The sequence below is a fragment of the Malaclemys terrapin genome, chromosome 2 (assembly GCF_027887155.1).
Source record: "Malaclemys terrapin pileata isolate rMalTer1 chromosome 2, rMalTer1.hap1, whole genome shotgun sequence".
Classification (NCBI taxonomy): Eukaryota; Metazoa; Chordata; order Testudines; family Emydidae; genus Malaclemys; species Malaclemys terrapin.
In genome coordinates this window covers 201,603,272-201,630,533 of record NC_071506.1, presented here as the reverse complement: position 1 = coordinate 201,630,533, position 27,262 = coordinate 201,603,272, and the positions used below count along the sequence as shown (strand labels likewise).

Sequence of the window (27,262 nt, the reverse complement as noted above, 5' to 3'; positions counted from 1 at the left end):
GCCCTTGACATGAAGCAGGAAGGGCCATATGCATCCTGGAGATGGTGTGAAAGCAGGGCTTCTGCTTCCTCAACTATGTGCCGCTGTTCCAGGAAGAAGCGGTTTGCTGGAAACAGATGGGGTCCACCTGACCAAGAAGTCGCACACTGACTTGCCAATCTAGTCAGCAGGGCTTTAAACTAGGTTCAAAGTGGGCAGGTGACAAAAGTCCACAGGTAAGCATAAAAAAGTGGTCTAAACAGAGGGATAGTTGTTTGGGGTGACATTGAACATTACAATACGGTCACAGGAGCAATAAAAAGGAAATCAGTGGGGGAAACTGCTTAACATCTTAGATGTCTATACACGAATGCAAGGAGTATGGGTAATAAACAAGAACTGGAGCATTAGTTTGTAAAATAAATTATAATTTAATTGGCATCACAGAGACTTGGTGGGATAAGTTCTATGACTTGAATATTGGCATAGAGGGTTATGGCTTGTTCAGGAAGGACAGGCAGGATAAAAAGGGAAGAGGTGTTGCATTTTACATCAAGAATATACACACTTGTTCAGAGGTCCAGAAGGAATTGAGAGGCAGACCAGTTGAAAGTCTCTGGGTAAAAATAAAAGGGGTAAAAAAAATATATCTACATGTCATGGTTGGGATCTACTCCAGAGCACCAAACAAGGAGGGAGGCGGCAGCAGTGGTATTTCTAGGACAAACAGAAATATCCAAAACACAACACCTGATAACAAAACATAAAATTTCCAAAAAGTTCTTGGACTGTATTGGGGACAACTTTTTGTTTCAGAAAGTGGAGGAAGAAACCAAGGGGACTGCCATTTCAGCCTTGATTGTGACCAACAAGGGGGAATTGGTAACAAATCTGAAGGTGGAAGGCAATTTGGGTGAAAGTGACCATGAAATGATAGATTTCCATGATTCTAAGAAAAGGAATGAGTAAGAGCAGCAGAATAAGGATAATGGACTTCAAACAGGCAGACTGACAGACACAGAGAACTGATAGGTAGGGTCCCATGGAAGAAAAATCTAAGGGAAAAAGGAGTTCAGGTGAGCTGGCAGTTTCTCATGGCAAGAATATTAAAGGCAAAACTGCAAACTATTCCAATGCAAAGGAAAGACAGGAAGAGGTCAACATTGCTTCAACAAGAGCTCTTAATGACCTAAAAATCAAAAAGGAATTCTAAAAAAGTATAAACATGAACAAAATGCTAACAAGGAGTATAAAAGAACAGCACAAGAATGTAGGGACAAAATCAGAAAGGCTAAGGAACAAAATGTGTTACCCTTAGCAAGAGAAAGAAAAGGCAAGAAGAAGAGGTTTTTTTAAATACATTAGGAACAAGAAAAAAGACAAAGGAAAGTATAGGCCCTCTACTTAGCAGGGAAAGAGTTAATAACTAGGGCTGTCACGTGATTTAAAAAATTAATCGTGATTAAAGTTTTAATCACAGTGTTAAACAGCAAGCACAGCGAGCAGCAGGGGCCCCTGGAGCTGTGAGCCACTGGTGGACCCCACAGCTCTGAGCCGCTGGTGGCACGGGACCCTGGAGCTCTGAGCCCCCAGGAGCTCTGAGCTGGGGTCCCCATAGTTCCTCATTTTGTCATGGATATTTTTAGTAAAAGTCAGGGACAGGTCATGGGCTTCCGTGAATTTTCTTTATTGCCCATGACCTGTCTGACTTTTACTTAAAAAAAAAAAAAAATCCATGACAAAATCTTAGCCTTACTGATGACATCAAGAAGGTTGAGGTGTTTAATACCTATTTTGCTTCAGTTTTCAATTAAAAGCTTAATAGTGACCAGATACTCAATACAATTAATATTAACAAGGGGGAAGGAACACAGGCCAGAAGAGGAAAAATGTTCAAGAATATTTAGATTATTTGGACATATTCAAGACAGCAGGGTTTTATGAAATGCATGCTAGGACACTTAAGGAATTAGCTGAAGCAATCTCACAACTGTTAGCAATTATTTTTGAGCACTCATGGAGGACAAGTGAGGTCCCAGAGGATTGGAGAAGGGCAAACGTATCTTTAAAAAGAGGAACGAAAAAGGACCCAAGGAATTACAGACCAGTCCACCTAACTTCAATACTTGGAAAGATATTGGAATAAATTATTAAACAGCTTGCAAAAACCTTAGGAAATACAGGGTTATGAGGAACAGTCACTGTGGATTTGTCAAAAACAAATCATGCCAAATCAACCTAATTTCCTTCTTTGAGAGGGTTACTGGCCTAGTGAATAGGGGAAGAAGTAGATTTATATCCCTGCAAGCCCAATGTTTTTCAACTGAATTAAAAAGGTGTGCACTTAGTCTTCTTTCTAAATGCCCCTGCTTATAGACTGTGATATTGGCAGGTACATGTAAACCATATTCATGACCACACTGTAATGTCACAAAAACAAAATGTCGTCTTCACTACAGCATCCATAAGACTGAAATTGGAAGCTCCAGTGCAATCCAAAATATCTGAATTAATATTCTATCAAATTCAGGGCCCCATAGAAGTTGGCAGTTAATTTGCCATACACCAAGCGTGATCACAACTTCAAGTTGACAGTTGGGAAAGTGCAAAACCTCATCTCCAAAACCACAAGACAGCTTAAGAGAAAGGAGGATCTTCTCTAGCTGTTTGCAAAGTGGGACCCGTTTTTCACATATGAGGCCAGATCTCTAAAAGAAGTCAGCTCTTATTTAGGCACCTAAATAAGATTAAGTATATCTTGATTTTAGTGCAGTTCCACATGACATTCTCATAAGCAAACTAGGGAAATGCAATCTAGATAAAATTAATAAGGTGAATGCTTATACAGTTGAAAGACCATACTCAGAACAGAAATTATCAATGATTTGCTGTCAAGCTGGGAAGGTGTAAGCAATGGGGTCCCACAAGGGTTAGTTTTGGGTCTGGTACTATTCAACATTTTCATTAATAACTTGGACAATGCAGTGGAGTGTGTGCTTATAATATTTGCAGATGACACCAACCTGGGAGGGGTTGCAAAAAAAACAAAACAAAAACCACACAACAACAACAAAAACCTGGGCATGTTTAGTCTTGAGAAAAGACGACTGAGGGGGGACCCGACAACAGTCTTTAAACATGTTAAGGACTGTTATAAAGAGGATGGGGGATCACTTGTTCTCCAAATCCACTGAAGGTAGAACAAGAAGTAATGATCTTAATCTGCAGCATGGGATATTTAGGTTAGATATTAGGAAAAGGTTCCTAAGGGTAGTTAAGCTCTGGAACAGGCTTCCACGGGAGGTGGTAGAGTCCCTATCATTGGAGGCTTTTAAGAACAGGTTGGACAAACACCTGTCAACCATGGTCTAGGTTTATCTGGTCCTGCTTCAGCAAAGGGAATTGGACTTAATCCTTTCAACTCCTACATTTCTATGACTATATGAATCTCAGGTGGCAGAGAAGGGGTAATGGGTAGCCAGGACCCTGTGCTAGGTCCAAGGAGCCTGGCTGGCTTAACTCTTTTTACTCCTCCTCCCAGAAAGGTTGCCTTCTCCTGGTATTCCTAGTCAGTTTCTTGCTGCTGCTTTGATGGTAGCACAGCCTTTTAGAATGCTCATGTTCAGTTATTTTAACATGCTGACAACAAGGAACAAAGGGGAAACGGCAATTTTAAAAAGTCTCTCTCAAACTTGAATTGAATTTCATGAGGCCAAGAAAAGGCATGTTTCTGATCCCCAAACTTTATCTCTGCCAAATTTCAAAGGCCTGCTGTAAACAATGAAGGCATCAGAACTTTTCTTAACACAGTCCCCAGAAACTTTTGTAGTGGAAAGTGTTGGACAACCTAAATATAGGAATCACTGTAAGCTCTCCTATTATGCTCATTCACTACCCTACAAGTTTAGGGAGCATTATTTTACTTCAGCTCTTTCATGGCTCAATATTTGATAGTGAGAAACTGCTACTATAGTGCCAAAGATGTGATTATGTAACTATTTTATCTTATTAAATGTAGATGTTGTCTGTTTACTATGGTTTCACAGTATAAAGATGATCAAATTCTTCCCTCAGATTACCATTGCAAACCCAAAGTCAACAGGATTGCATGGGTGTAACTAAGTGCAGAATTTAGCTCAATCTTTCTCTATTCCCTTCTGCACTATGAGCACTAGGGTCCTTGCCTTCCAATAAATCCCAGTTCTTTTCATACTAGATCCAGTCCGAGTCAGTAAATCCTAGTCTCCTATTTACATATCTCCAATACCTGATGCTTGGTAGGACCAAATTCCTCCCTGCATCAACTTCTTCTTAAGACTCCTATCAACTTCCAGTTGCTTGCCTCTGGCAAATATGCACCTCCCCAGTCACCTACAAATGAAGATATTTTCAGCTAACAACTGTGGTCCAGAAAATTTTAAACCCAACCTATATTCCTGAATAATTTTGAAAATTATGAACTTCCCCTGAAAGTTATAACACAAAATTTCACGTGTAATATCCACTAGAACTCAACCAACAACCCAAAGCATGGTATGAATCACAGCAGAGATGAATATAGATTTTCAAAACATTTTTGGACTAACAGCCATTTCTTTGGAAAACACGTAACCAATTACTTAGAATAAATGAGTAACATCTAGAATACACTTTTAAACTAAGCTAAAATATATGACTAACATTTTATTCAAGGTACTACGTATTTAAATACTTCATTTTTATAACAATTGTCAAATACCTGCAACTAGTTATTGTTACCACTTTAAGAACTATGCATTAAACAGTTTTAATTTTTATGGTTGCATTCTGAGTTAAACAATTTTCATTTGTACTTTATATGTTAGATAATTTAATATTTACAGACCTCTCTGGCAATGTGACTCAAGGCTTCATCTTCTGCAGAGAATCTATCTTTTACTGGAGTTCTTTTCCTCCCAGATCCAGGAGTCCCCATTTTTATTCTCTAGTTTCTAGATTTCTTTTGCAAGAATGAACTGGTCAAACTCAAATTTCAGATCTGAAATAAAAAGCATAAATATTATCAGGTTTATTTTTTGATTCTTTATATGTAACACACTCAGCACTTAAGAGGTCTACCTGCCATGGTAAGATTTCTCTGGCATTTTTTTCTGAGGAAGGAAAAGAACAGGGGAATTTCACCAGAAAGTCACCACAGGTCTTGCAGAATCTCAGCTTTCATTTTAGAAAAATGTCTTGCCCTTATGGTCATAGAAACTACATTCTATTTGCAGTCAACAGAATTTTTAAGTCTGCAGGAAGCTCCAATACCTTTGCTGATGCACACAGTTTTTCCAAGCAGCAACTTGTCATTGTCAGTATATTGCCACATTTCGCTACTACTATTCAGAATCCCATAGGCAGTAGTTAAGCTTTCACAAACATTAATTTCATTCTACTGCTGCTAGGAAGAGTCATAAGCAACAGTAGTTCCAAATATTGAAGCTATTCGCTGAGGTGGGGGAGGTGAAAAAGGGTTAGGGACTAAAGTAGAAAAACTGCTCCCTTCACAACAGGCTAGAAGTAGGCTACTAGACATACACACACCCTTCATTGCAGCCAGAAGACGGGATGAGAAGATAGACATCATGGCTGCTCTGATGATGCAAGAGAAAGAGAACACTGCTTTGTTTCAAGCAGACAGAGGGGCGGGGTTTGGGGAAGGGATTAAAGGGGGGAAAGCTCAGATACCTACTACTTATTATATATTTAAAGTTTAAGATTTTTTGGTCAAAAAGTTTGCTCTGGAGCAGGAGAAATTGAATATGCGAAGTAATGGCTCACAAAATATTTAAATTGTAAGTTCCCTTTAGTAAATATTTTTTATTGGAACTGCTGAGATGACCTTAAGTTAAATGTTAAAGCTATCATAAAATCATTGTAACAGGGAAATATAAAATAACATGAACTTTGTTCAAGGGGGTGGAGCATTACATTTCTTAGCTGCTTTTCTTCTATGAATTGCAGGATTAGAGAAGGAACTTTAAACTTACTTTTTATTGTATACAGCATAAATAGTATCCTATAGTATACACCATGACTATAGAACTTGCAGATTAATCTTGTTTTAAAAATTCCTGTTATTCAGATTTATTGAAATTATATGAAAGATGTAATGAAGTTTCCCTTTAATGCTCTGATGCATTTAGAATTCAGAACACCTGAATTACTATTTTATATATACAGCATTTATTATAGGCATTATTTGGCTGACTGGCAAAGCTGCATTCCACCTTCAAACCTATATTCAGGTTTTAAATAAGGTGACCTGGGAGCGATCAATCTGTCAAAATAAAGATTGCAAGTGCCAGTAAAGCAAATACAGCAAGCTGCTCCTCTCAACCAACAGAACCCTCATCTGTAATGGCCCAACACGCTTAACTTTTCTGCCCCATTTATTCCATGCCCTGAAATGCTTCTGCAGTTTTAACAAAAACAGAAAGAAAAATCTCTATTATATGTTAATATTCTCCCATACAGACCTTTTACTTCTACAATGCTTTCATAAAACCTTGAAGAGAGGAGAGGCGGGAGAAGGGGGATAAACTATGTAGCACAACAACAGAACTTTTGGTGCTACAACATTCACAGAAGGTTTCTCAAAACAGCTGTACAAAATAGATACTAGTAGCACCCTGATTATATAGATAGCTATTGAATGGTGCTACCACTTCTAACACACAAAGCCTTTAACATTAGAACGTAATTTACTGAGAAGAGAGTTTGCCAAGACACCATGGCATTTTCCTATTCCAGTAACAGAAAGTCTTATCAAGTGCACCCTCAAAGATAACTAGCTTGGCATATAAGAGGGTAACACAAATATCAACTTTTCCCTACAACTATTTCATGTTATCACTTTGTTCATTTCTTTTTCTATTCCTTTACATTCTCTCCTGATATATCTACATGTATACACTTAACCTACTAACACCTTCCACCCCACTTCCCTGGGGAAGAACCCTACTCTCAGTCCCACATACTATGATCTTCTGATTCCAGATTAGACTGCAAAAGCTCTCTTCATGATATTCCCTCAGGATACAAACATTATATTTTAGGCCACACCACTAATCACCTCCAATGGTGCCACCTGTTCTGATGCCTGGATCTATGCCTAGAGATTTGGTACCACATACATGCAAGGCATTTAGATAGTGAGAGCATTCTATAAACAGACAAACCATCACTTGCCTTAACTCTTTTCAGAGAATGCCCCAGGGTCTTTAAATGTCATCTGAACAGAGTGATTTTTGTTTAATGTCAGAAACCCCACTATATAGCACTGGATTGTCAGGATTGTCAGTACAGTTCTTGCTTTGGGATAACAACAACCAGCAACAATATGGATCTCAAGTACCAAGCAGAAGACACAAAAAAGTAATTTGCATCTTAAAAAGGTCGAACCATTCTTTCTTGGAGAGCAGAGCTGTGCTATTTAAACATTCTTCACATGGTATGAAGCTTCCTTCCAGCGAAGCCTCGTAGTTGAAGTGTGGAGAGGTTAGCAATTCAAACACATCAGGAAGCAGAACATTTGAACCACAGGGTGTGCATGATCTGTACAGCCTACTGATGCTTTCACCTGTCTAGGTTTGGGTGTGACGTTGATTTTATTTTGGGTTTGTTTTTGTTTTTTTGAGAAAGACATGTTCATATGAAACCTACATTGACACGTTAGTTTTGAATGTATAGGGAGAGAGTCTGTATAACCAAGCACCTCTGTAGATAAACAAAAAATAAAATTATATTCATAGAGTCATACATTTTAAGACCAGAAGGAACCACTATAATCGTCTCCTGTACAACAGCTTTGACAGAATTTCACCAAGTGATTCCTGCTTTACACCCATAACTTTTGGTTGCACTAAAGCATGCCTTTTTGACATTCATTCTTGATTTAAAAACTCCAAAGAGAACCCGCCACATCCCTAAGTAGTTTCAATAGTTAATTACCTTCACTATTAGAAACGTATGCCATATTCCCCATCTGAATTTATCTAGCTTCATCCTCCTGCCACAGAATCTTGTTATGACTTTGTCTACTAAATTGAAGATCCTATAGCATCAGAAATCTTCCTCCATGTACTTAGACTGATCAAGTCCCCTTTCTCTGGTTCAACTAAACAGACTGACCTTCTTTAGTCTATTACTGCAGCACAGGTTTTCCAGAACTCAAATGTTCTTGTCAGTCTTTTCTGAACTTTTTCCAATTGTCAACATCATTTTTAAAGTGTCAACACCAGAAATGGGCACAGTATTGCAGCACTGGTCTCACCAATGCAATATTTAGTGGTAAGAGCATCTCCCTACTTCTGTGATATTCCCCTCAATTATAAATCCAAGGATCACATTTGCTCTCTTAGCCACCCCACCATACAGGGAGCTCATGTTCAGTTGATTATCCACCATGACCCATAACGTTTCTCTTGGAGTCACTACTTTCAAATATATAGTCCCCTGATCCTGTGTGACCTACATTCTTTGCTCCTAGGTGTATGCCCTCACATTTAGCTGTATGACACATAAAAGTAAAAGAACATTACCTCATAAGAAGATGCCTAAACTATGACGGGAAGAAGGTGAGTAACACTCCAGTGATAGCTTTAAAGAAGCAGAATTACAAGGCAAGTATTTTCCCTCTCTCTCTCTGCAGATACCATATGCACCAGCTTTCCACTCTTGCAGAATAACTAGTATGTGGGATGTTCCAAACTAGTGTGACAACAATAGGGCAACAAGTAAACTAAGCAAGACAGTATGGATTGATTTAAATCAAGCAATTTAAATCACCAAGTGGAAAGCTTTGTTTTAAATCTATTTAAATCAAATTTTCCATTTGTACTTCAGTTATTTTCTAAAGAAATGGAGATATCCCATCTCCTAGAACTGGAAGGGACCTTGAAAGGTCATCGAGTCCAGCCCCCTGCCTTCACTAGCAGGACCAAGTACTGATTTTGCCCCAGATCCCCAAGTGGCCCCCTCAAGGATTGAACTCACAACCCTGGGTTTAGCAGGCCAATGCTCAAACCACTGAGCTATCCCTCCCCCCCTAAAGAAAGATGCATTCTTATTGGTTGATATCATTAAAACATGTTGATTTACAACTAAACAGAGCCTTTACACTAGATTTAGTCAATCTTTTTGCTACCTAGGCGGTTCGCTATAATGATATGTTTATTTAAGCAATTGTATAGCTTAATATTTTCAGATTCTTATTAACTGTATACTTTTAGTATGTTAGAAAATGGTGAATGATACATTGCCTAATTACTAGAAAACTTTTTGCTCATTTGTGTCAAACTGCATTAGGATTTAACTGGAATTAAACAAAATAACCTTAAATGTTTTGGATACAAAACATAATTAAAATAAGTTTCATATTTATAACAATGATTTATTAAACAGATGGATTAACTGTAAGTGAATTAAACTGATTTCAAGTCAGCCTAGGAACATTGTCAAATATGCTTAAGTGAAAGTGCCTGGAGCTTAAGTTCCTGCTCTTTTGAAAATGAGAGCCTCTTAAATTACTTAGGCTGACCTATTATGCCGTATAAAGTTTAACCTGAAAAATTAAATTTTCCCCTGATTCTTTTTTTATATAGAAAAGCAACCTTTAACTCAAAGTTGTTAACAGAGGCTCATGGTTTCAGCATATTTATTTTTATTTAAAAGTTTTAAGAGATAATAAATTTAGTCCATAACAGTTTGTATTAAATTCATATTTCATTTTAAACAGTTTTTAAAAAGAAAAAAGGAAAAAATTTTCTTTTAAACAAAAAAACAATCAATTTTTATCCATCCTGTTGAATATAGTTTAAACACAGGTGTGGGAGCCAGGACTGGTGGAGTTCTGTTCCCAACTCTGCCACTGACTCTCTGGCCTGATCTACACCAGGGAAATTTTGCAAAGATTTCTCACCACTGCTTATACTAGTCCATCTCTACCAGTGACAACAATGTTGAGAAACTTGTGTAGGCAGCTAACCGCATTTCAAGTACCCTGTTGACTAGACCTTCTCCGGGCTTGGTTAAATCTTCCTGTGCTTAAAATGTGATGCCAACTGGTGGCTGATCTACACTAGGATTCTCAAAGTTGCTACTTCCAATGGAGGTAAACCAGAGTTAATTTGTAGTATTTCCCTAATGGAGATAGGAAATGCTATATAGATACAAAGTTGCTTATCAGAGTGTAACTCTGGTTTATGTATACAGACATCCTCTTGGAGATAAGACATGCTATTGCCATTGTTGCAGGGAGGGAGAGGGGATAACTTGGAAATTAAAAAGGAAAAATCCTATTCTGATACCATGACAGATAATAGGGCCAAATTCACCACTGGTGTAAACTGTGTAATTATTGACTTCAGTGAGGTCCGAGCCACATATGCTAACAGTGAGTTTGGCTTGAGAGGGGGAGGAAGAATATCAAGCCTAGAGACATTTTTTTAAATAAACCAACAATAGCTCTTTGCTTACTCTGTGACAAAGAAATACACAATTAAATTCATCAGATTCACATTTAATTCTTGTTTTTAAGTGGTGGAGCTGCAATACTGTGCATTTTACTAGTATTATATTTTACTTGTAGCATGCTATAAGTTTTCATGGGGGCCTCAGAAGGCCTGTCAGACAAGTAACTGTTCTGTGGAGTTTACAATCTAAACTGGATGAATACAAGTTAGATAATTAAAAGATGGGGTAGGAGCAGAGAGTCGTAATTGATCTGTGGTGGATCAGGGTTCCCCTCCAATATCTAAAGTGCCGTTCATCCATCAATCTCAAAAGGAACAGATGCGATATCTTTACTCACATTGAGTAGTACTATACCTTACTCTGATTAGTTTCCTTGATTTTAATGGAACATGGTTGGAATTTGGAATTGTGATTTGTCACATGGTTAGAGCCCTCTGGGGGAAAAAACCAATTCCAAATACTAGGTGGAAATAATGAAAACAGCTCAGTATCTACTGTTAGAGAAATTGTGAGAGGTGGAAGCCAGCATCCATGCACACTGGTCTTGTGCTCAGTGCTAGCAGTGCATGTTCCAAGCGACAATGCTGGCTACTGTGCCTTGCAAAAGACAAAAAGAAGAGATGGAGTCAGACAACTTTAGAATGGGGTACATAAAGGGGTCCCTGAGGGCTGTTTGTACCACACTGCAACTTTTCCCCCCACTTGAAGCTGCATGTCCTTCTGCTAGATTGCTTTCATGCAGCCAGGACTCAAGCCACCTGGCTGGATATGCCAGACCTAATAATTTCAACTGTGTCAGTAATCAAACTGCTACTGAGAGGGCTCCTGCACTGGGACAGAATGAGGTACATTTTGGGGATGATCCAAAGCCAGATTCTCAGCATGATGGTATAAGCATGGCTAGCTATAAACACAAAAACACACACAAATACAAATCTGTTTTATGGGCTAGCATTGGGCTACAAGGATCACTTAACATTTACCAGGCCTGAGCTTTGCCAGAACTTAGCTACCAGAGGTATCTGTAAAAAGCCCACCGGAGCCTTTTTCCACAAAGGATGAAGACAACATCGCCTGTTAATACTTTCTTGTTACAAAGTGCAGAAGATGGCTCAGCCTATTGTTCAAGTCAACGGCTAAGAAATTCACTGTCAATGTGCCCCACTGGAAGACGGTCTAATACATCACTCTCACTGGTCCTGAGACCACTTGTCCTAAATCATGTTCCCTACCACAAGAATCTGTGCTCAGTTTTATGTACCAGTGCTTCCCTGAACTATGCCAGTCTCTGAGAAACAAGGCTAGTCTTTGGATAACTGATCATGAACCCAAGGATACTTGGTATGTGCTGGATAACACAACAAATGACAAGATGCAACATGTTCATAGTGGTAGATTTGTTGCCTTAATAAAACCTGATATACACCGATTAAAGCTTGCCCAATGACTGGTGTCTAAATGAGGGTATGGAAGTCACAATGCCGCAACAATACTGGTCAGTAGGTGTTGAGACTACAAAGGTGTTTAACACAGGGAGCTTTTGGCTGAATAAGGTTAAATCTACCATCATTGACCTAAAAAACTCAACCTGGAAAACTGGCTTAAAAATATTCACGGCCCACACATGAAACTCCAGCTCCCATTGGTGCTGTCTGCTGGATTCTAAATTGTAGTTACTGATTAGCTAGTACTCTGACACCCTCAGCTGACAGCACCAACTGCACTAGCAAACCTGATGTGCCAGTTATCTTACAGCTCCACAAAGGCATGAATATGCTGGCATAGCTACAGCAGCAGTAATGTATTCTTGTGCTGAGAGGTGTACAGAAATTGATGTCTTAAAGAACTGGTACCTTGGATGGCCACTATCATGCCAGACAAGGTGCAGAGGCTCACTTCACCCAGTGAAATCCTTTATAAAATAAGATGCGATTACAAAGCACAAATACTTTGAGAGAGGCTTGCCGAGTTGCACTTTATGGGCACCAATACTCCATAAGGTGTTAACATAGCAGCAGATCACAGTTTATATTTTACTTTGGGCTCTTAGATTTATTCCTGGAGCTCTGAAGCTGTTCGTGCCACTCAAGCCAAAAAACATACCATGGCACTATTTGAGGCATCTGTGGTTTGATGGGAGATGCAGGGGAAGAAAATAGCTGGAATTTCAAAAATCAGTGCTACCCAAAGTAGCTAAACATGCTGGAGATGCAGGAGAACAGAACTGCCAATACTTTGAAACTCTAAAAGCAACACCAGACTTAGTTCAAGGTAACAGGTTTGTGTATTAAATTATGGACAAGACTAGAGCTTGGGATAGGCACCAGGAAAACTGAAACAAAAGCATAAAACCAAACCAAAAATTAAATTATTCTACAGAATTACATTCTTACAGTAAAGTGAGATTTAATAGGAGATCAGATTTTTATTTCATAACTAAGTGAACAGCATTATAACAACATCACCATCTTTTCACACTCACATTTTAAAAATAATTATCTTCTCACCAAATGACATAAGGGAAAGATTCATTCACTGAAGATACATATTGCTATTACAGACCAAGGCTCTATTGTCTAATGAATTAAAAAAGCAAAAAACAAAAACCCACATACAAAATCCATGGTAAACAGCTCACATTCTGAAACAGTGACTATACAATAGTATGTATTAGAAATAAACACTAAGAGCCTCAACATTTGATAACTGAAGTACTTAACAAGCTCAAAGTAGTTCATTTTGTAAAATGACAGTTAGGAAATTAAATATTTTTAAAATAGTATAACTTGAATTTGTCAGCATCTTTTTACAAAGAGAATGTTGGATCTTGGGTTTGGTATGTATAGCACACCCGCATACTTCCCTACTATTTCATTAAATTATACAATATATGCCTAATACACAAGAGCAAAAACGAAGTTATTTCAAATATACCTATCACTCTAGTACCTAGGCACCACTACTAATATGAAATATTTTATCACACTGAATGCACATGATTATCTATATTTTTAAAGGGCTTATAAACAGACTAACTATCCATTACATACATTTACACTAACCTGTTATCTAGTTTCAAGGGGATTTTCTATATGTTGCAGTAAATACTGTACAATAGAGGTATGAATTCCTTTCTTTAGGAGTCATTAAAGTATAATTTTGTAACCACTAAACACAAAACTCTTCAAATTAATCAACTAGATTACTTTCCCCAAAAATTTCCTGGGCTTGGCAACAGAAACCAAAGCTTGAATTGTGACACTCTATTATTTAACACATTGCACCACATTAAACATTTACTACAAGTATCAACCACTATATCAAACCTCCTTTTTGTTTTTCTCCTCCTCCATAGGTTCTACTTATAATAAATACCTGTTCAGCAATATGTCCTATCAAATTACAAGTTTCTCAAGAGGCTGTATCTAGTAATGTTCAGATAACAAGTTGTACATTAATTGTGAGTTCTGCTTTTGCTGTTTATTTTTAAGACCTTTGTCATATCCAAAACTCAGTGACTTGGCTTCCTATCTGAATCACAATTTCCAAAATTCACATGTTAACACACTATGTCATCTTCTATATATTGGCTAAAGAGAATCATGATGAAAATGAATTCTTTCCTTTGAAGCAATTCCAGATTGCTCTAGAATGGACATTACCACTATTTTGCCTGATGCACCTTTCACAGAACTTCCTTAAGTCCTCATACTTAACTACTCCCAGATCCGGCTCAAGAACATCGTCAGACTTGACACTATCAGTGAGCTTCTCTCAATTCCTGTTAATTCTGTATTCTCTTTCTGAAATGAAGAAACAATTATACAAGGCCCAAGTGATACCTTGTATTTCTATAGCACCTTTAATCAGTTCTGATATCATGCAACTAGCCAGTGAAGCATTAGGGAGACAATATTGTTACCACTGCTCTTCAACTGCTAGCTCAAGAGGTATTTTAATTTTTTATTTAGAGGCATAGTAGACAGTAAAAAATAAAAATAGCAGCTAGCAAGTGATTTAACTTACCTCCTCACAGGAGAGTTAGAGATTTAAGACAGTCTCCCAAAATGTTGGAAACTAAGCCCTGCTCCCCTAGGAAAATGAAGTCTATCATATGCCCCTCTTCAACCCAACCATGTGCTGTTAAAGACCTACCCAAAATAATTGCACAATCAGATTAGATTGTGTAGATCTTTCAATATCTTCATCTGCTCTCAAACTTCAGTGAAATACTTGAAATGTCAACAATGCTAACTATCATCATTTAAATGAATGGGGTAGCCTTACATCAGACTTTTCATTCCAGGCTCTCTGCAAATACAGGCAGACACTGCATCAGTTACACTGTGGTCACATTTTTAAGGTTTTCCATAACAGCTAAACAGCACACTTTTTTAAATGAAAGCTGAAATCACAAAGAACAACAGAGAAGACTCTCTGAACCCCTGCAATAGCCCTTTGTGCTCACCGTAGGGGGGCAAACTCAACACTTTGGGAAACCATGAATCATGGTGTGTTGGTAAAGTGCACTGAAATACTCATCTCAGCGGTGCTGCATAGAAGGATTCAGTTTATTAGCGAGAGAGAAATAAATGTAAACAATAGTAGTAATTTAATCCCAGCACCTCAACACTGAGGACAGCATCTCATGGACAGGGCATTGCCCCCTCCCGCCGCACCTGTGAAACCATCAGTGGGCATGTGGCATCTGAATAGCACTTGGGGATCCCACACAATAAATACACATAAGTACATGAGATCTATGCAGTAAACACATATACCAACACCCCAGATATATGTACACATACATCTAGAATACATAAATATTCAAATGTATTGCAGGTTGCAGTGGGGGTATATGAATATTTGCCTTCTTTTTCCTCTCAGATCTTCAATTACCACCTCTCTTCCCCCCTAGGGTCAGGGGCTCCGGGTCCCTCTACCCCCCCCTTCACCTCCCCCACAGGAGCGGGGGCTCCGGGTTCCTCTCCCCCCGCCCCCCCGCATTCCTCCTCGTGACCGGCAGGGTCATGAGCTCCGGGTCCCTTACCTAGGACAGTCCACTGCAGGTCCCCAGCGCCGGGAGAAGAAATGACCGGGGGCCGCCTGACGCCCACCCTGCGAGCCGAGCGCCTCGCTGGTCCCGGCTCCAGCCCAGGCTATTGCCCCCAGGAGCCCAGGGGAAGCGGGAGGTCTGGAGCCCACACCGAGGAGCCGCCCTGGGTGAGCGCGGTGCTGCCGGGCGGGGCACCCCAGGCCCCTGGCAAGGAGCTGCTCTAGCCGAGCAGGAGACAAGAGAGAGTAGCGATGCCCAGGTCCCCGCGCCGGCGGTTACAGCCGCATCGCCAGGCCACAGGAACAGCGGTTATTTTCAAATCCTCTCAGGGTTCCATGGGCGGGGGGAGCGCGAGGTGGCGGTTACGGGGCTGCGCCGGCGGTAGAACACCGGCGCTGCCGCTCTAGCAGCTGCAGGGGCTCTGTAGCTCCCACCGCGCGCATGCGCGCCGCGCTCCACTCACTACTATCTACAGGGACGGGGTAGTGCCACTACGGCTACAAGGCATAGAGCATGCGCACAAGTAGTGGGGCGGGGCCATGCTTTGCAGGCGCAGCTGCGTAATAGGCAGGGTTTCTTGGCAGTGAGTCTGGGCAGCTCCTGCTTGCTGGCACTGCGGAGGAGGCGCAGCTTCTAACTCGGACTCTGCTCCTGTTGGTTGCTGAGTGCACTAGGAGCCGGCTGAGGTGTTGCTGCTCAGCCGTGGCGGAGACTATTGGCAGCGTGAATCGCTGTGGCCTCTATGACAAGTCAGTCATCTGCCGTTCAATACAATGGGGGAGGGGGAGCGTTTCTCTCCCTTTTCATTTGCCCAGCCCGCACGGGAAGAACTGGGTGCTGGGCGGAGACCGGCGTTTCTGGGAGGAGAAGGCGGCACACCCAGCGTGGGCCAGCTTGGTGTGTTTTCCCTCCGCGCCTGTCCCAGGGTAACGAAGGAGAGTGACGTTAATGGCAGCAGCCTGTCAAAATGTCCTCCTCACCGCCACTCAGCCAGCTGAGGTTGCACACGCTCCCTGAAAGGGACAGCAGGATCCGCCAACGGCTGGGCTCTGTTACATGCCAGCTGACCCGGGAGATGCCGGGATAGCTGCGCCACCCCCCCCCCCAACTTACCCATTAGTATCAGCACTAGACTATGTGAGTCAAAACTGTGGCTGGCAGAGGTAGGTTCGTAAATTTTTTCCGCCTTTGGAGGTCATACGAGGTTGAATAAAGTAATCTGGATTATCATAATCTTTCCCCCAGGGAACAATGTACCCCGAGCCTTAATCAAGGCTTTATCCCCTCACCTTGCCCTGCAAAATTGATTCAGCCCTGGTGTTTTCAGTACCAACTTCCCTCTATTTCACTGCCCAAACCTTGAATTCTTTTTCTTCTAAATAGCAGCCCTTCACAAGAGTACTGACAGTTTTGGGGATGTTTGTGACATTTCTCAGGGCACCCAGTGCTGAGAGTCACCTTGTTACTACCTGCCTCCAGCATGAGGGAATCTTAATTGTGCTAGCTGAGTGTTAGCTTCCTACTACAACCAGACTGTCAAGCACTCTTCTAGGGACCAGGCCCTGATTTTGCCTTGCTGGTTGACAAAAGATGCACCCCAGGCCCAAGTCCTTTTAATGTAGCTCCCTGGAGTGTATAGCTCCTGATCACTTGATACCCACAAAAATCCCAAATCCTCTATTCTCTAAGGAACAGTGTATCACAGTTTACACCCCTGCTCCTGTATTAGGCACAGCACTTGAGTTTAACTATAAAACAAACAACAAATTTTTTAAAAAGCATGAGATCTATTGGTCCCCCAGCCTCTGTCTGGAGGAGTTGGACTCAAGCCACTCTACTTTTTTGATGTACACACCTAGAGAACATAATTTGTAGTATATAAACATAAGTCCTCTAATGTTCTCCATAATACATCTCACTATGATTATATGACACAGGTTTTCAGCAGACACCTTACATGACATTCTTTTAGTGAACCCAGGGGGTTCCTATACTGTTAGACACCCCATTGCCCTCTGCCAGTTGGCATCCAGAGGTTCTTGGGTCACAGTGCTGGTATATGGGTATAGGTCCCTCATTTGTATTTACATCATATAACAGTTTGCAGAACCCCCAGACACGAGTGGAGCACCATTGTTCTAGGTACTATACAAACATAGTTCCAAAGAGTTTACTTATCTAATATGACATGTAGGTGGTAGGAGGAAAAGGAACACAAATATATACCATTTTTATATACACATAGGGCCTGATCCAACACCCCTTGAAGTTAATGGGAATCTTTCCATCCATTTTAATGGGCTTTAGATGAGCTCCTTACACACTTACTTTACCTATTTACAATAACAAAAACAGCTTGTATCTACTATCCTCATCTGCCCTTCAGCTTATCATTAACTGGCCAATTTCTCATAGGCATCAGACAGATGTGAGGAGAGATCTGGAGAAAGGACAATGATCTCTAATGGATCAGTTCAGCGAGGGCATTCCATGTGTTAAGGGCCAGTGTGGAAAAAAGACATGGGTGAAAAAGTATCAGAGGGGTAGCTGTGTTAGTCTGAATCTGTAAAAAGCATCTGAAAAAGTGAGGTTCTTACCCACGAAAGCTTATGCTCCCAATACTTCTGTTAGTCTTAAAGGTGCCACAGGACCCTCTGTTGCTTTTTATGGGTGAAAGTGCAGAATGGGTAAGTAAATTAAGTGGCAGTCCTAATGATAAGGCCTCAGTTACAAATACCTCTTAAGCCCTCAGTAGAAACATAATCCTGTACCACTAGAAAAAAAACAAAACAACACACAAGAGTAGAATGAGGAAGGGGCCAGAGTAAAGGAGCTTTGGCAGTTACAAAGTGAATATTTACAAAAACAACAAGGAGTCTGGTGGCATCTTAAAGACTAACAGATTTATTTGGGCATAAGCTTTCGTGGGTAAAAGCCTCACTTCTTCGGATGCATAGAGTGAAAGTTACAGATGCAGGCATTATATACTGACACATGGAGAGCAGGGAGTTACTTCGCAAGTGGAGAACCGGTGTTGACGGGGCCAATTCAATCAGGGTGGATGTAGTCCACTCCCAATAATAGATGAGGAGGTGTCAATTCTAGGAGAGGAAAAGCTGCTTCTGTAATGAGCCAGCCACTCCCAGTCCCTATTCAAGCCCAGATTAATGGTGTTGAATTTGCAAATGAATTTTAGTTCTGCTGTTTCTCTTTGAAGTCTGTTTCTGAAGTTTTTTTGTTCAATGATAGTGACTTTTAAATCTGTAATAGAATGACCAGGGAGATTGAAGTGTTCACTTACTGGCTTATGTATGTTACCGGTCCTGATGTCCGATTTGTGTCCATTTATTCTTTTGCGGAGGGACTGTCCGGTTTGGCCGATGTAAATGGCAGAGGGGCATTGCTGGCACATGATGGCATATATAACATTAGTGGATGTGCAGGTGAATGAGCCCTTGATGGTGTGGCTGATGTGGTTGGGTCCATTGATGGTGTCCCCAGAGTAGATATGGGGACAGAGTAGGCAACGAGGTTTGCTACAGGGATTGGTTCCTGGGTTGATGTAAGCGAGGACTGGCCTGCCTCCCAAGGTCTGTGAGAGTGAGGGATCATTTTCCAGGCTAGGTTGTAGATCATGGATAATGGGCTGGAGAGGTTTTAGCTGGGGGCTGTATGTGATGGCCAGTGGTGTTCTGTTATTGTCCTTGTTGGGCCTGTCCTGTAGTAGGTGATTTCTGGGTACCCGTCTTGCTCTGTCAATCTGTTTCCTCACTTCCCCAGGTGGGTATTGTAGTTTTACGAATGCTTGATAAAGATCTTGTAGGCGTTTGTCTCTGTCTGAGGGGTTGGAGCAAATTCGGTTGTATCTTAGGGCTTGGCTGTAGACAATGGATCGTGTGATGTGTCCTGGAGGGAAACTGGAGGCATGTAGGTACGTATAGCGGTCAGTAGGTTTCCGGTATAGGGTGGTATTTATGTGATTGTAAGTGATGGTCACATAAACACCACAGATTGACAGAGCAAGACGGGTACCCAGAAATCACCTACTACAGGACAGGCCCAACAAGGACAATAACAGAACACCACTGGCCATCACATACAGCCCCCAGCTAAAACCTCTCCAGCCCATTATCCATGATCTACAACCTATCCTGGAAAATGATCCCTCACTCTCACAGACCTTGGGAGGCAGGCCAGTCCTCGCTTACAGACAACCCCCCAACCTGAAGCAAATACTCACCAGCAACTACACACCACACCTGTCAACACTGGTTCTCCACTTGCCAAGTAACTCCCTGCTCTCCATGTGTCAGTATATAATGCCTGCATCTGTAACTTTCACTCTGTGCATCCGAAGAAGTGAGGTTTTTACCCATGAAAGCTTATGCCCAAATAAATCTGTTAGTCTTTAAGATCCACCAGACTCCTTGTTGTTTTTGTAGATACAGACTAACACGGCTACCCCCTGATACTTGAAAGTCAATATTTGCCAACCCTTAAATCTGCCATCAGCTGTTACGATCTTAATTCAGAAAGTGAGACTTTGTTATAGAGAAGACAATTTTCACACATACTTAAAGAGTAACCTCCTTAGAAGTTTCACTAATGTTTCATACTTTTTCTTTTATAATTAAAGATATTCAGTTTTAAGGAAAAAATGATCCTGATCCTGTCCCACCCTCTTTCCTCACTTGATCATGCAGTGCAATCATCATGCTTTATTTGTAATATGTTAATTTTTGTGATAATAGATGGTGATCTCACTGCAGGGTGAAGCATGGAGAAAAAGGCCCTCTCAAATACAAAGTAAAAGCAAGAGAGAAAGTGACTGGTCTTGAAAATGATATGTAATTTCTTTTTTGTTTTTGTTTTTTTGAGTTGATTCCTGTAAAAAAAATTCACCTACCGATTTTGTGGAATTGATTGTTTAGTGGGAGTCTTCATAAAAATATTAAGAGCATTTTGGTTTGGTTTAGCTGGTGAGAGCAACCTTCTAACTTCTATAATATCCTTTTTAATATGAGTTCTTCCCACGTCTGTTTAGGCTGGCTATGTAGAATCTTCTGAAATGTTCTAGCTCTGTGTGGGATGGCTTCTCTGGCGATATACTGCTAGATGTAGGAAAAAAGTTTTCATTTGTGTTTGTACATTTTTTTATGATGAAGTATTGGTATTTGCGTAATGTTGTTCTCTTCATATCATAGGCAGCACATTTTTCTTTAATGATGCAGTCAAAAGTGTGTCCACTTGAGAGCAGGCATGCATTTTTGTGGTTTTAAAGGGGCAATTGTTTACTTTTCTGAGAAGCAATACACAGTATCATATGCAAACATTCTGTAGCGGTATGACATGCAACAATACCAATTCATAATACAATCTCACTGATAGAAAAGTGGCTGTTCAGCCACCTAACAAACATTTAATTAGAAGCATGCAAATGAAAAGATCATGTTTGAATCTCTGTTTTGAAAAGGCTGAAAATACTGTACAGAGAATGGTCTGAGTCTGTAAAACTTCTCAAATTGCCACTGAAGTAGCTTCCATTGTTATTGAATTATCAATTTTCCCCCACTAAAAACTGCTGGATGCTCATGCTTAATTGTATGTTGTGTTTAATACTGCCTGTAATTTTTGTGGTAATTTGAAAGGTGGATCTCTGGAGAGATAGGGATAAGGAGCCGTATGACCCCCTGGTTCCAAACAGGAGAAATGGGTTTCAGCAAAATTCTGAACACTTTCTAAAATATGTTGACTTTTTCATAGAAAGAATATAGCACACTCTCCCAAAAAAATCCTTCCAGTGTCTGGAATTCTAAGTGTCTTTTGTCATCTCATTTAGTAAAAAAAACTCAAGAAAGAAAGAAAGACTGGAAATAAACTCGCAGGTCAAACAGCATATCAATTTCTCCCCCCCCCCCCTTTTTTTTTTAATTAGAGATTTTCAAGGTGAACATGTGTCCAATTAAGGCCTTGTCTACACTAAACATTTTTTCTGGAAATTTCTTACTGTAAATACTATTGTTTCATCTCCACTGGGGAGAATTTGAATGTAGACCAACTGCTGCTGATGTTTTGAACTATCACATCATCAAGGCCTGTTCTGAACAGCACCAGATAATACAGTGGTGGCTCATCTACACTAGCAATCTCACTTTTGCTACCGCCCGGGGAGAAATTTTAAGTTTAAAAAAGCTAATGTAAAAACAGCTAAAAATACATTTGGAACAAAAACATCCATATGCACTTCTACCACTACATGTATGTGAAGAGCCTAGCTGTGACCCTAAGAACTGCCTTTGGGAGGAAGCTATACGGAACTGCTTTGTTCTGTTTAAGCATTTAAAGGGTGAAATCTGCATTCTGCTTAAACAGAAGATCACACTGGGAAACGTATCCTGTAGGAATCTTGTAATTTGATTAGTGGGATCAGTTTCAGTTATGACTTGGTGTCTGTTTCCTGCAATAAAGTTCTGATCCTATGTATATAATTTTAAAAAGAGACTTTCACAGTGAAGCAATTTTGAATAGAGAGAACATACAGAGAAATACATTTGCCTGGGGTTGGTTTGCTATTAATCAAAATACTTGATTTTGGATGAGGGTTCTCTGTCCCCCTCACTTTGGCATTTCTCTTCTTGCAGTGAAGCTTTAGCTCTGCGTTCTGATGTTATAATTTATTGATAAAGTTATTGTGATGTCACACATTCAATAACACTGGAAACTACTTCAGTCCAGTCTGTGAATTTGGTAGGGCCCTAATCATTGGAGAGTATGAAGTAACTGTTGGAGGCGATTACACACAAGGTGAAAAGCTGTGATCAAGATATTATAGATATAACATAAAATCATAGACCAAATATTGGAAGAAGCATGCAGCCTGGTATCTGAAAGTCAAAAGCTGTTCTTTCTACGTTGTGTGTCAACAGTAAGAGATTTTGTAATTGCTACTCAGTTGACAATTTTATTGATGATACATGAGTCAAAGTAGAATCCAGCTTACTGTTCCATAACAAATCTCTTTAAGGAATAAGTCTCAAATGAGTCTGCAGGACTAGCAGGAGTGAAAAGCAGTAACAACTTATTTTTTTCTCAGAATGAAGCAGACTTGTCTAAACACACAGATCTTTTGAGTATGTACATGATTTTTATTTCATAGTTGCTTTTCAGACCATAATCACACTTATGTAGGAATTTTATTACAACACAGTTTAACCTGGCTTCTCAATACTAGTGGGTTTTAGAATGTATTGAAAGTCTAGTGGATCTTGTTATTAGAGATAGCCTAGCCCCATAAATGAATGTAAGCCCAGTGTAATATAATGACTATATTTTAGTCTTATAATATTATATAAGCCCAAATAATATAAATTACTTCCACCCAATGATGGAAGAGCACTCGTAAATAGCACTCGTAATCAGCACACACGTAAGATAGTTCTACTGTTTCTTTAATCCCTCCTTTTTGTATCTTACAAATGGACTACTGCTGTACAATTCTCCTCAAGAAATAAGTCTGAAATGCACACACTGTTTGCTTAACAAAATACTCTCAACCAACTTAATTTACTACCCTTTGATTTCAGTGGAGCTTCCCTCATATACTCCAGCCATGAATCTGGTTGTCTAATGTATTTTACTTTAAAAACAAAATAAATCAAATAATTTTTAAAGGTGTAAAGCTCACCTTAGACAAGAGGATATGTTGGTTTCCCATTAAATATATTGTCCAGGTTACTCAACCTGACTGCTACATGTTGTTTCTTGTCATCTGTGCATTCTCTCCTTTTCACACTATATATATCTGACATTAATTTACAGCAGATTCCCTGGAGGTAAGGTAGATATTTCATTTATACATTTGGTGTTAAATTATAGGAGCAAGGCTACAGTAAAATATTTTAATTTTAAATTTGTCAGGGATTGAAATGCATTTCCCTTGTGAGAAATATTAAAAGCTGAAAACTCCCAGAGGCTAAATCGGTTTCATCTTCCTAACACTCTTGGCCATTCTTCATGCTATAACCATTGGCACAGGTTCAAATGCTTATGGGACTGATTTTCACATGATCAGTAAAGCCAACTGAAACTGTGAAAACTCAGCACACTTGAAAAATCAGGTCATTACAATTGAATGCCCCATTCCTACTAAGAGGTATGTAGGAGTTTAAGCATGTGAGTAATTCTGTTGATTTCAACTGGACTACTCACGTTAGAAGTTAAGCATGTATTAAAGTACTTGCAAGACAGGGGCTTTAGAAGGTAAAATTTACTAATAAGGTACATAGGCCAAGGTCTAAGACAACAGCAGTATTGTCAACCCATTATTTTAATACATGTCCTGCAACATTTGGTATTTTCTGAAAGTCCCAGCTCTTGAAATTATGTGAAGCTAAGAATTGCAACTTTTTTTTTAATTAGGATGTTTCTGTCCTTCATGCTTTCAGAGAATTGCTGGAAAACATGACCCCTAAAGACTCAAACACCAGAAGTCAAATAAGACCCCAAAATAGTTACTTTATGATCTCATTATTTTTTATCTAGTCTCCTGATTTTGGGAGCCTGAACCATGATTTTTGAATGCTAGGGATTGTCACTATTGTAACAGTAAACAAATGTCAACATTTAGAGATCAAGAGAAAAAAAAGTCATACATATGATTATTCCTAACACTTTTCCCCATTCCATTTATATTTAAAGGGACTTTCAACTTCAGATAAATTTCTCTGTAAAATTTTACCTACTGAAGTTAATATGATATGTTAACCTATAATATGTTAATCTATAATGATAAACAAAAGAAAAAACATATATTTTTTCCATTTGTTTACATTGTTGTGAAATATGCATAGTCATTTTCACTGTTTATTGAGGGGCTTCCCCCAACTACAGGGAAGAGAAGAATTTTTAGAAAACTAGTAAAGTATAATCAAAATACAAGAAGTTTTGGTAAAGGGACTCAAAAACATGTCTAGTACCTGAAAATACTTTAAGCAATTTTTATTGACTAGCTTTCAAGTTGACAGTTTCCCTTTAACTCAACTGAGTATTGAATTATAGTGCCCCAGTAACAGACTACTTGAACTTTTGTATCCAATGAATTTGTGTGTTTATTTCAAGTTGTATCTGTTTGTAGAATTCTCCACCCCTAAACTGGAAAGTATAAAAGTGTAAGGGCAAGTTTTTACATTCCTCGCTTAAAGTGTAGTTTTACTCTAAAGAATGATTTATTTAAATTGCATGTGGGGTTGCGTGTCTATCTTCTCAATTATTCATGTATCAAACGTTTAGTCTGTAAGATGTTTTTTCTAAGTGCCAGCCATGTAAATAGAATCTGGGTTTTGAGTGGTAAAGTGCATTTTTTCCATCTCATGCATCAGCATTAATAAGAGTTCTGTAGGCCAAATTATGTCCTAAATTACATGTATGTATTACCATTGTTTTAAAATCTATGGCCTCACTGACACCTGTGCAATTCCATTGCCTTCATTGAAGTTGCCTATGTGTAACTGATTGAAACTTTTAGTAAAAAAGTCTGATGGTGCAAGAAAAAGGAGCTTAGGGTTTTTTTAGTTGTGTGACAATATTTTTACTGATTTTTATTCTTAAAGCCAACACAAGTCAGCGGATCTGACTCAGCATATACAGTGAGGTTTTACTATGTTTAGTATAATTCTGCTCTGAAAAGTGGCTATGCAAAAATGACACTTATTCAAACTTGCTTTCTTGTTCAAAGAGCTAACTTTAGTGATACATTTTTAATGCTTTTTACTCTGGTTAGCACTGCAGAACCAGCACAACTAAGAGAATGAGTTGGATTATATTTCTGGTGTAGATTTGTTTATCAACTTCCAATTAAAAGCCTATTTGGTCACTTACGCAACTCTGTTGATGGCAATGGAGTTGCACATCTGTCATTGAAGCCATAATTTTTAAACAAAGAGAACGCACAGGTATAATTAGGACATATTTTGGTCTGCAGAACCTTTATTACAGGTGATGATGCATGAAAAGGAAAGAACTCTGCTTGACTCAGAGCCCAGTCTGATTTTTAAAGGGCTGGCAGCTGTAAAAACAGTTTTTTACTTGTAAACAGAACACATCTGATATAAAAACGATTGAGACACACTAAACATATAGCCCTACAATGCTATTTTTACAGTCAATTTTCAGAACAGAACTACACTTTGAGCCAGATCCTAATTTGTCATATATCAGCATGGCTTTACTATTTTGTTGCTATGTTGATTTACACCAACTGAGAATCTGAACTTTAAGTAGGGTTGAGAGCAATATTTTTAGTCTTTGCTTCAGATCACCCAAAAAAGGTTAAACTATCACTGATTTAAGGCATCTTTCAAAGTAGCAAAAATAATCCCTAAGCATTTAAATAAACAGAGCATCTAAATCTTAAGTACTAAAAACATTGTAAAAAGAGGCTTAATATCTAGTGACAAACAATGTTTTAAGCAATTATGCGTACACTCTCTGTGGTTACTCACTCTTTGAAGATATGACAGTATTCCATTGACTACCCATTACTGCTTTCCTTGTTTCAAAATCTGCTATAAATGAATTGAATTGTCAACTGATCAACATAAGTAAGATGAAGACTGCCTGTTCAAATAGTTGCCTCATTTCCTGGAGGTAATGCCAGAGTTGCCAACTCCTGATAACAAGAGACATCTAGGTTCATTTTTAGAACAACCAAGCCTGCTGTTGTGTGTTTCCTACTTTTGCGTGTTGGGGAGAGGACGTTTGGCTGGGTTGCTTCTAAAATATGATCCCAACATAGCAACTTAAAAAACAGGCAGTAATTCCTGCTTTAAATATGAGAGCTCTGGGAGCAGATTGACTTAAGGTGGCTATTAAGTACATGTATGTTACAATATGGCTGCCATAACTGTTAACTGTGCTCCAATCATTTCTATTACTCTACTCCAATATATTTATGATCATAAATATCCATATTTTCAACATTTGAACTGAGATTAGGGACACTCTGTGTAAGACAGGGTGGATGGAGAGAATCAGTGGTTCACTCATAGCTATGAGAATGTGATCTCTCCTCAGAAATACAAAAAGGAAAACATAATTAGAGTTAAAAATACCAGTTGAAAGAAAGGGGAAATGCAGTAAGGCGCAGCTAGTTGCAAAATAGCCACTTTAGGGATGCAGCTGCTTGTGTCTGCCAGCTTTAAAGGGCCAGTCCCCAGAAAGGCATGCTGGGAGAAAGTTCCTATAAGAAGGACAACGCTGAAATTGAGAGGATTAATAGGGACCAAATAGCTACAAAGGAAGATCCTTTTTCTAAACTACTAATCAGCTGATGATATATTATTAGATGACATAAATAGCTTTAGATACATTTCAGCTTTTCTTATATACATTTATTCTACTTGTTTCTATATTCTTTTGGAAAACTATTGCCATATTAAATAAAAGTTTGAGGGGAAAACTCCTTGCTGATATCCATCCTATGGGCCAGAGCCACAAAAATACTTAGGTACATACCCTCTAGACGTTGGCACCTAAGTCCCAGTTTAAGGCTACACTTTGATCCACAAAATTCTTGCTTGGCTGCTGCTGAACCCTGTAGGAGCCTAAACTCCTTTGACATCTACATTTTCAGAGTAAAAGTTCCTAAGGTGCCTAAGTTTGTGCATCTGGAAATGTGCAGTGCTACCTCACTCTAGGTGTCCAGACTCCTATCTCTTGCCTAAGCCCCAGTGT

General features: G+C 39.4%; 1 protein-coding gene across 16 annotated transcripts in view; it reads right to left on the bottom strand.

Annotated features, from left to right (window-relative positions):
* Positions 1-27,262, bottom strand: part of LRRFIP2 (LRR binding FLII interacting protein 2) — a 171,230-nt gene that overhangs the window by 122,126 nt on the left and 21,842 nt on the right. For 7 of the 16 annotated variants that reach the window (XM_054019396.1, XM_054019400.1, XM_054019404.1 and 4 more), the window contains exons 1-2: positions 15,527-15,971; positions 4,844-4,996 (exon numbers count right to left, since the gene is read on the bottom strand). In XM_054019396.1, the coding sequence (XP_053875371.1) occupies positions 4,844-4,933 (90 nt within the window). In that variant the 5' untranslated portion in view covers positions 4,934-4,996; positions 15,527-15,971. Of the gene's footprint in view, positions 1-4,843; positions 4,997-15,526; positions 15,972-27,262 lie in introns of those variants that run through there. The other 9 variants (XM_054019405.1, XM_054019406.1, XM_054019407.1 and 6 more) reach the window with 6 other exon arrangements.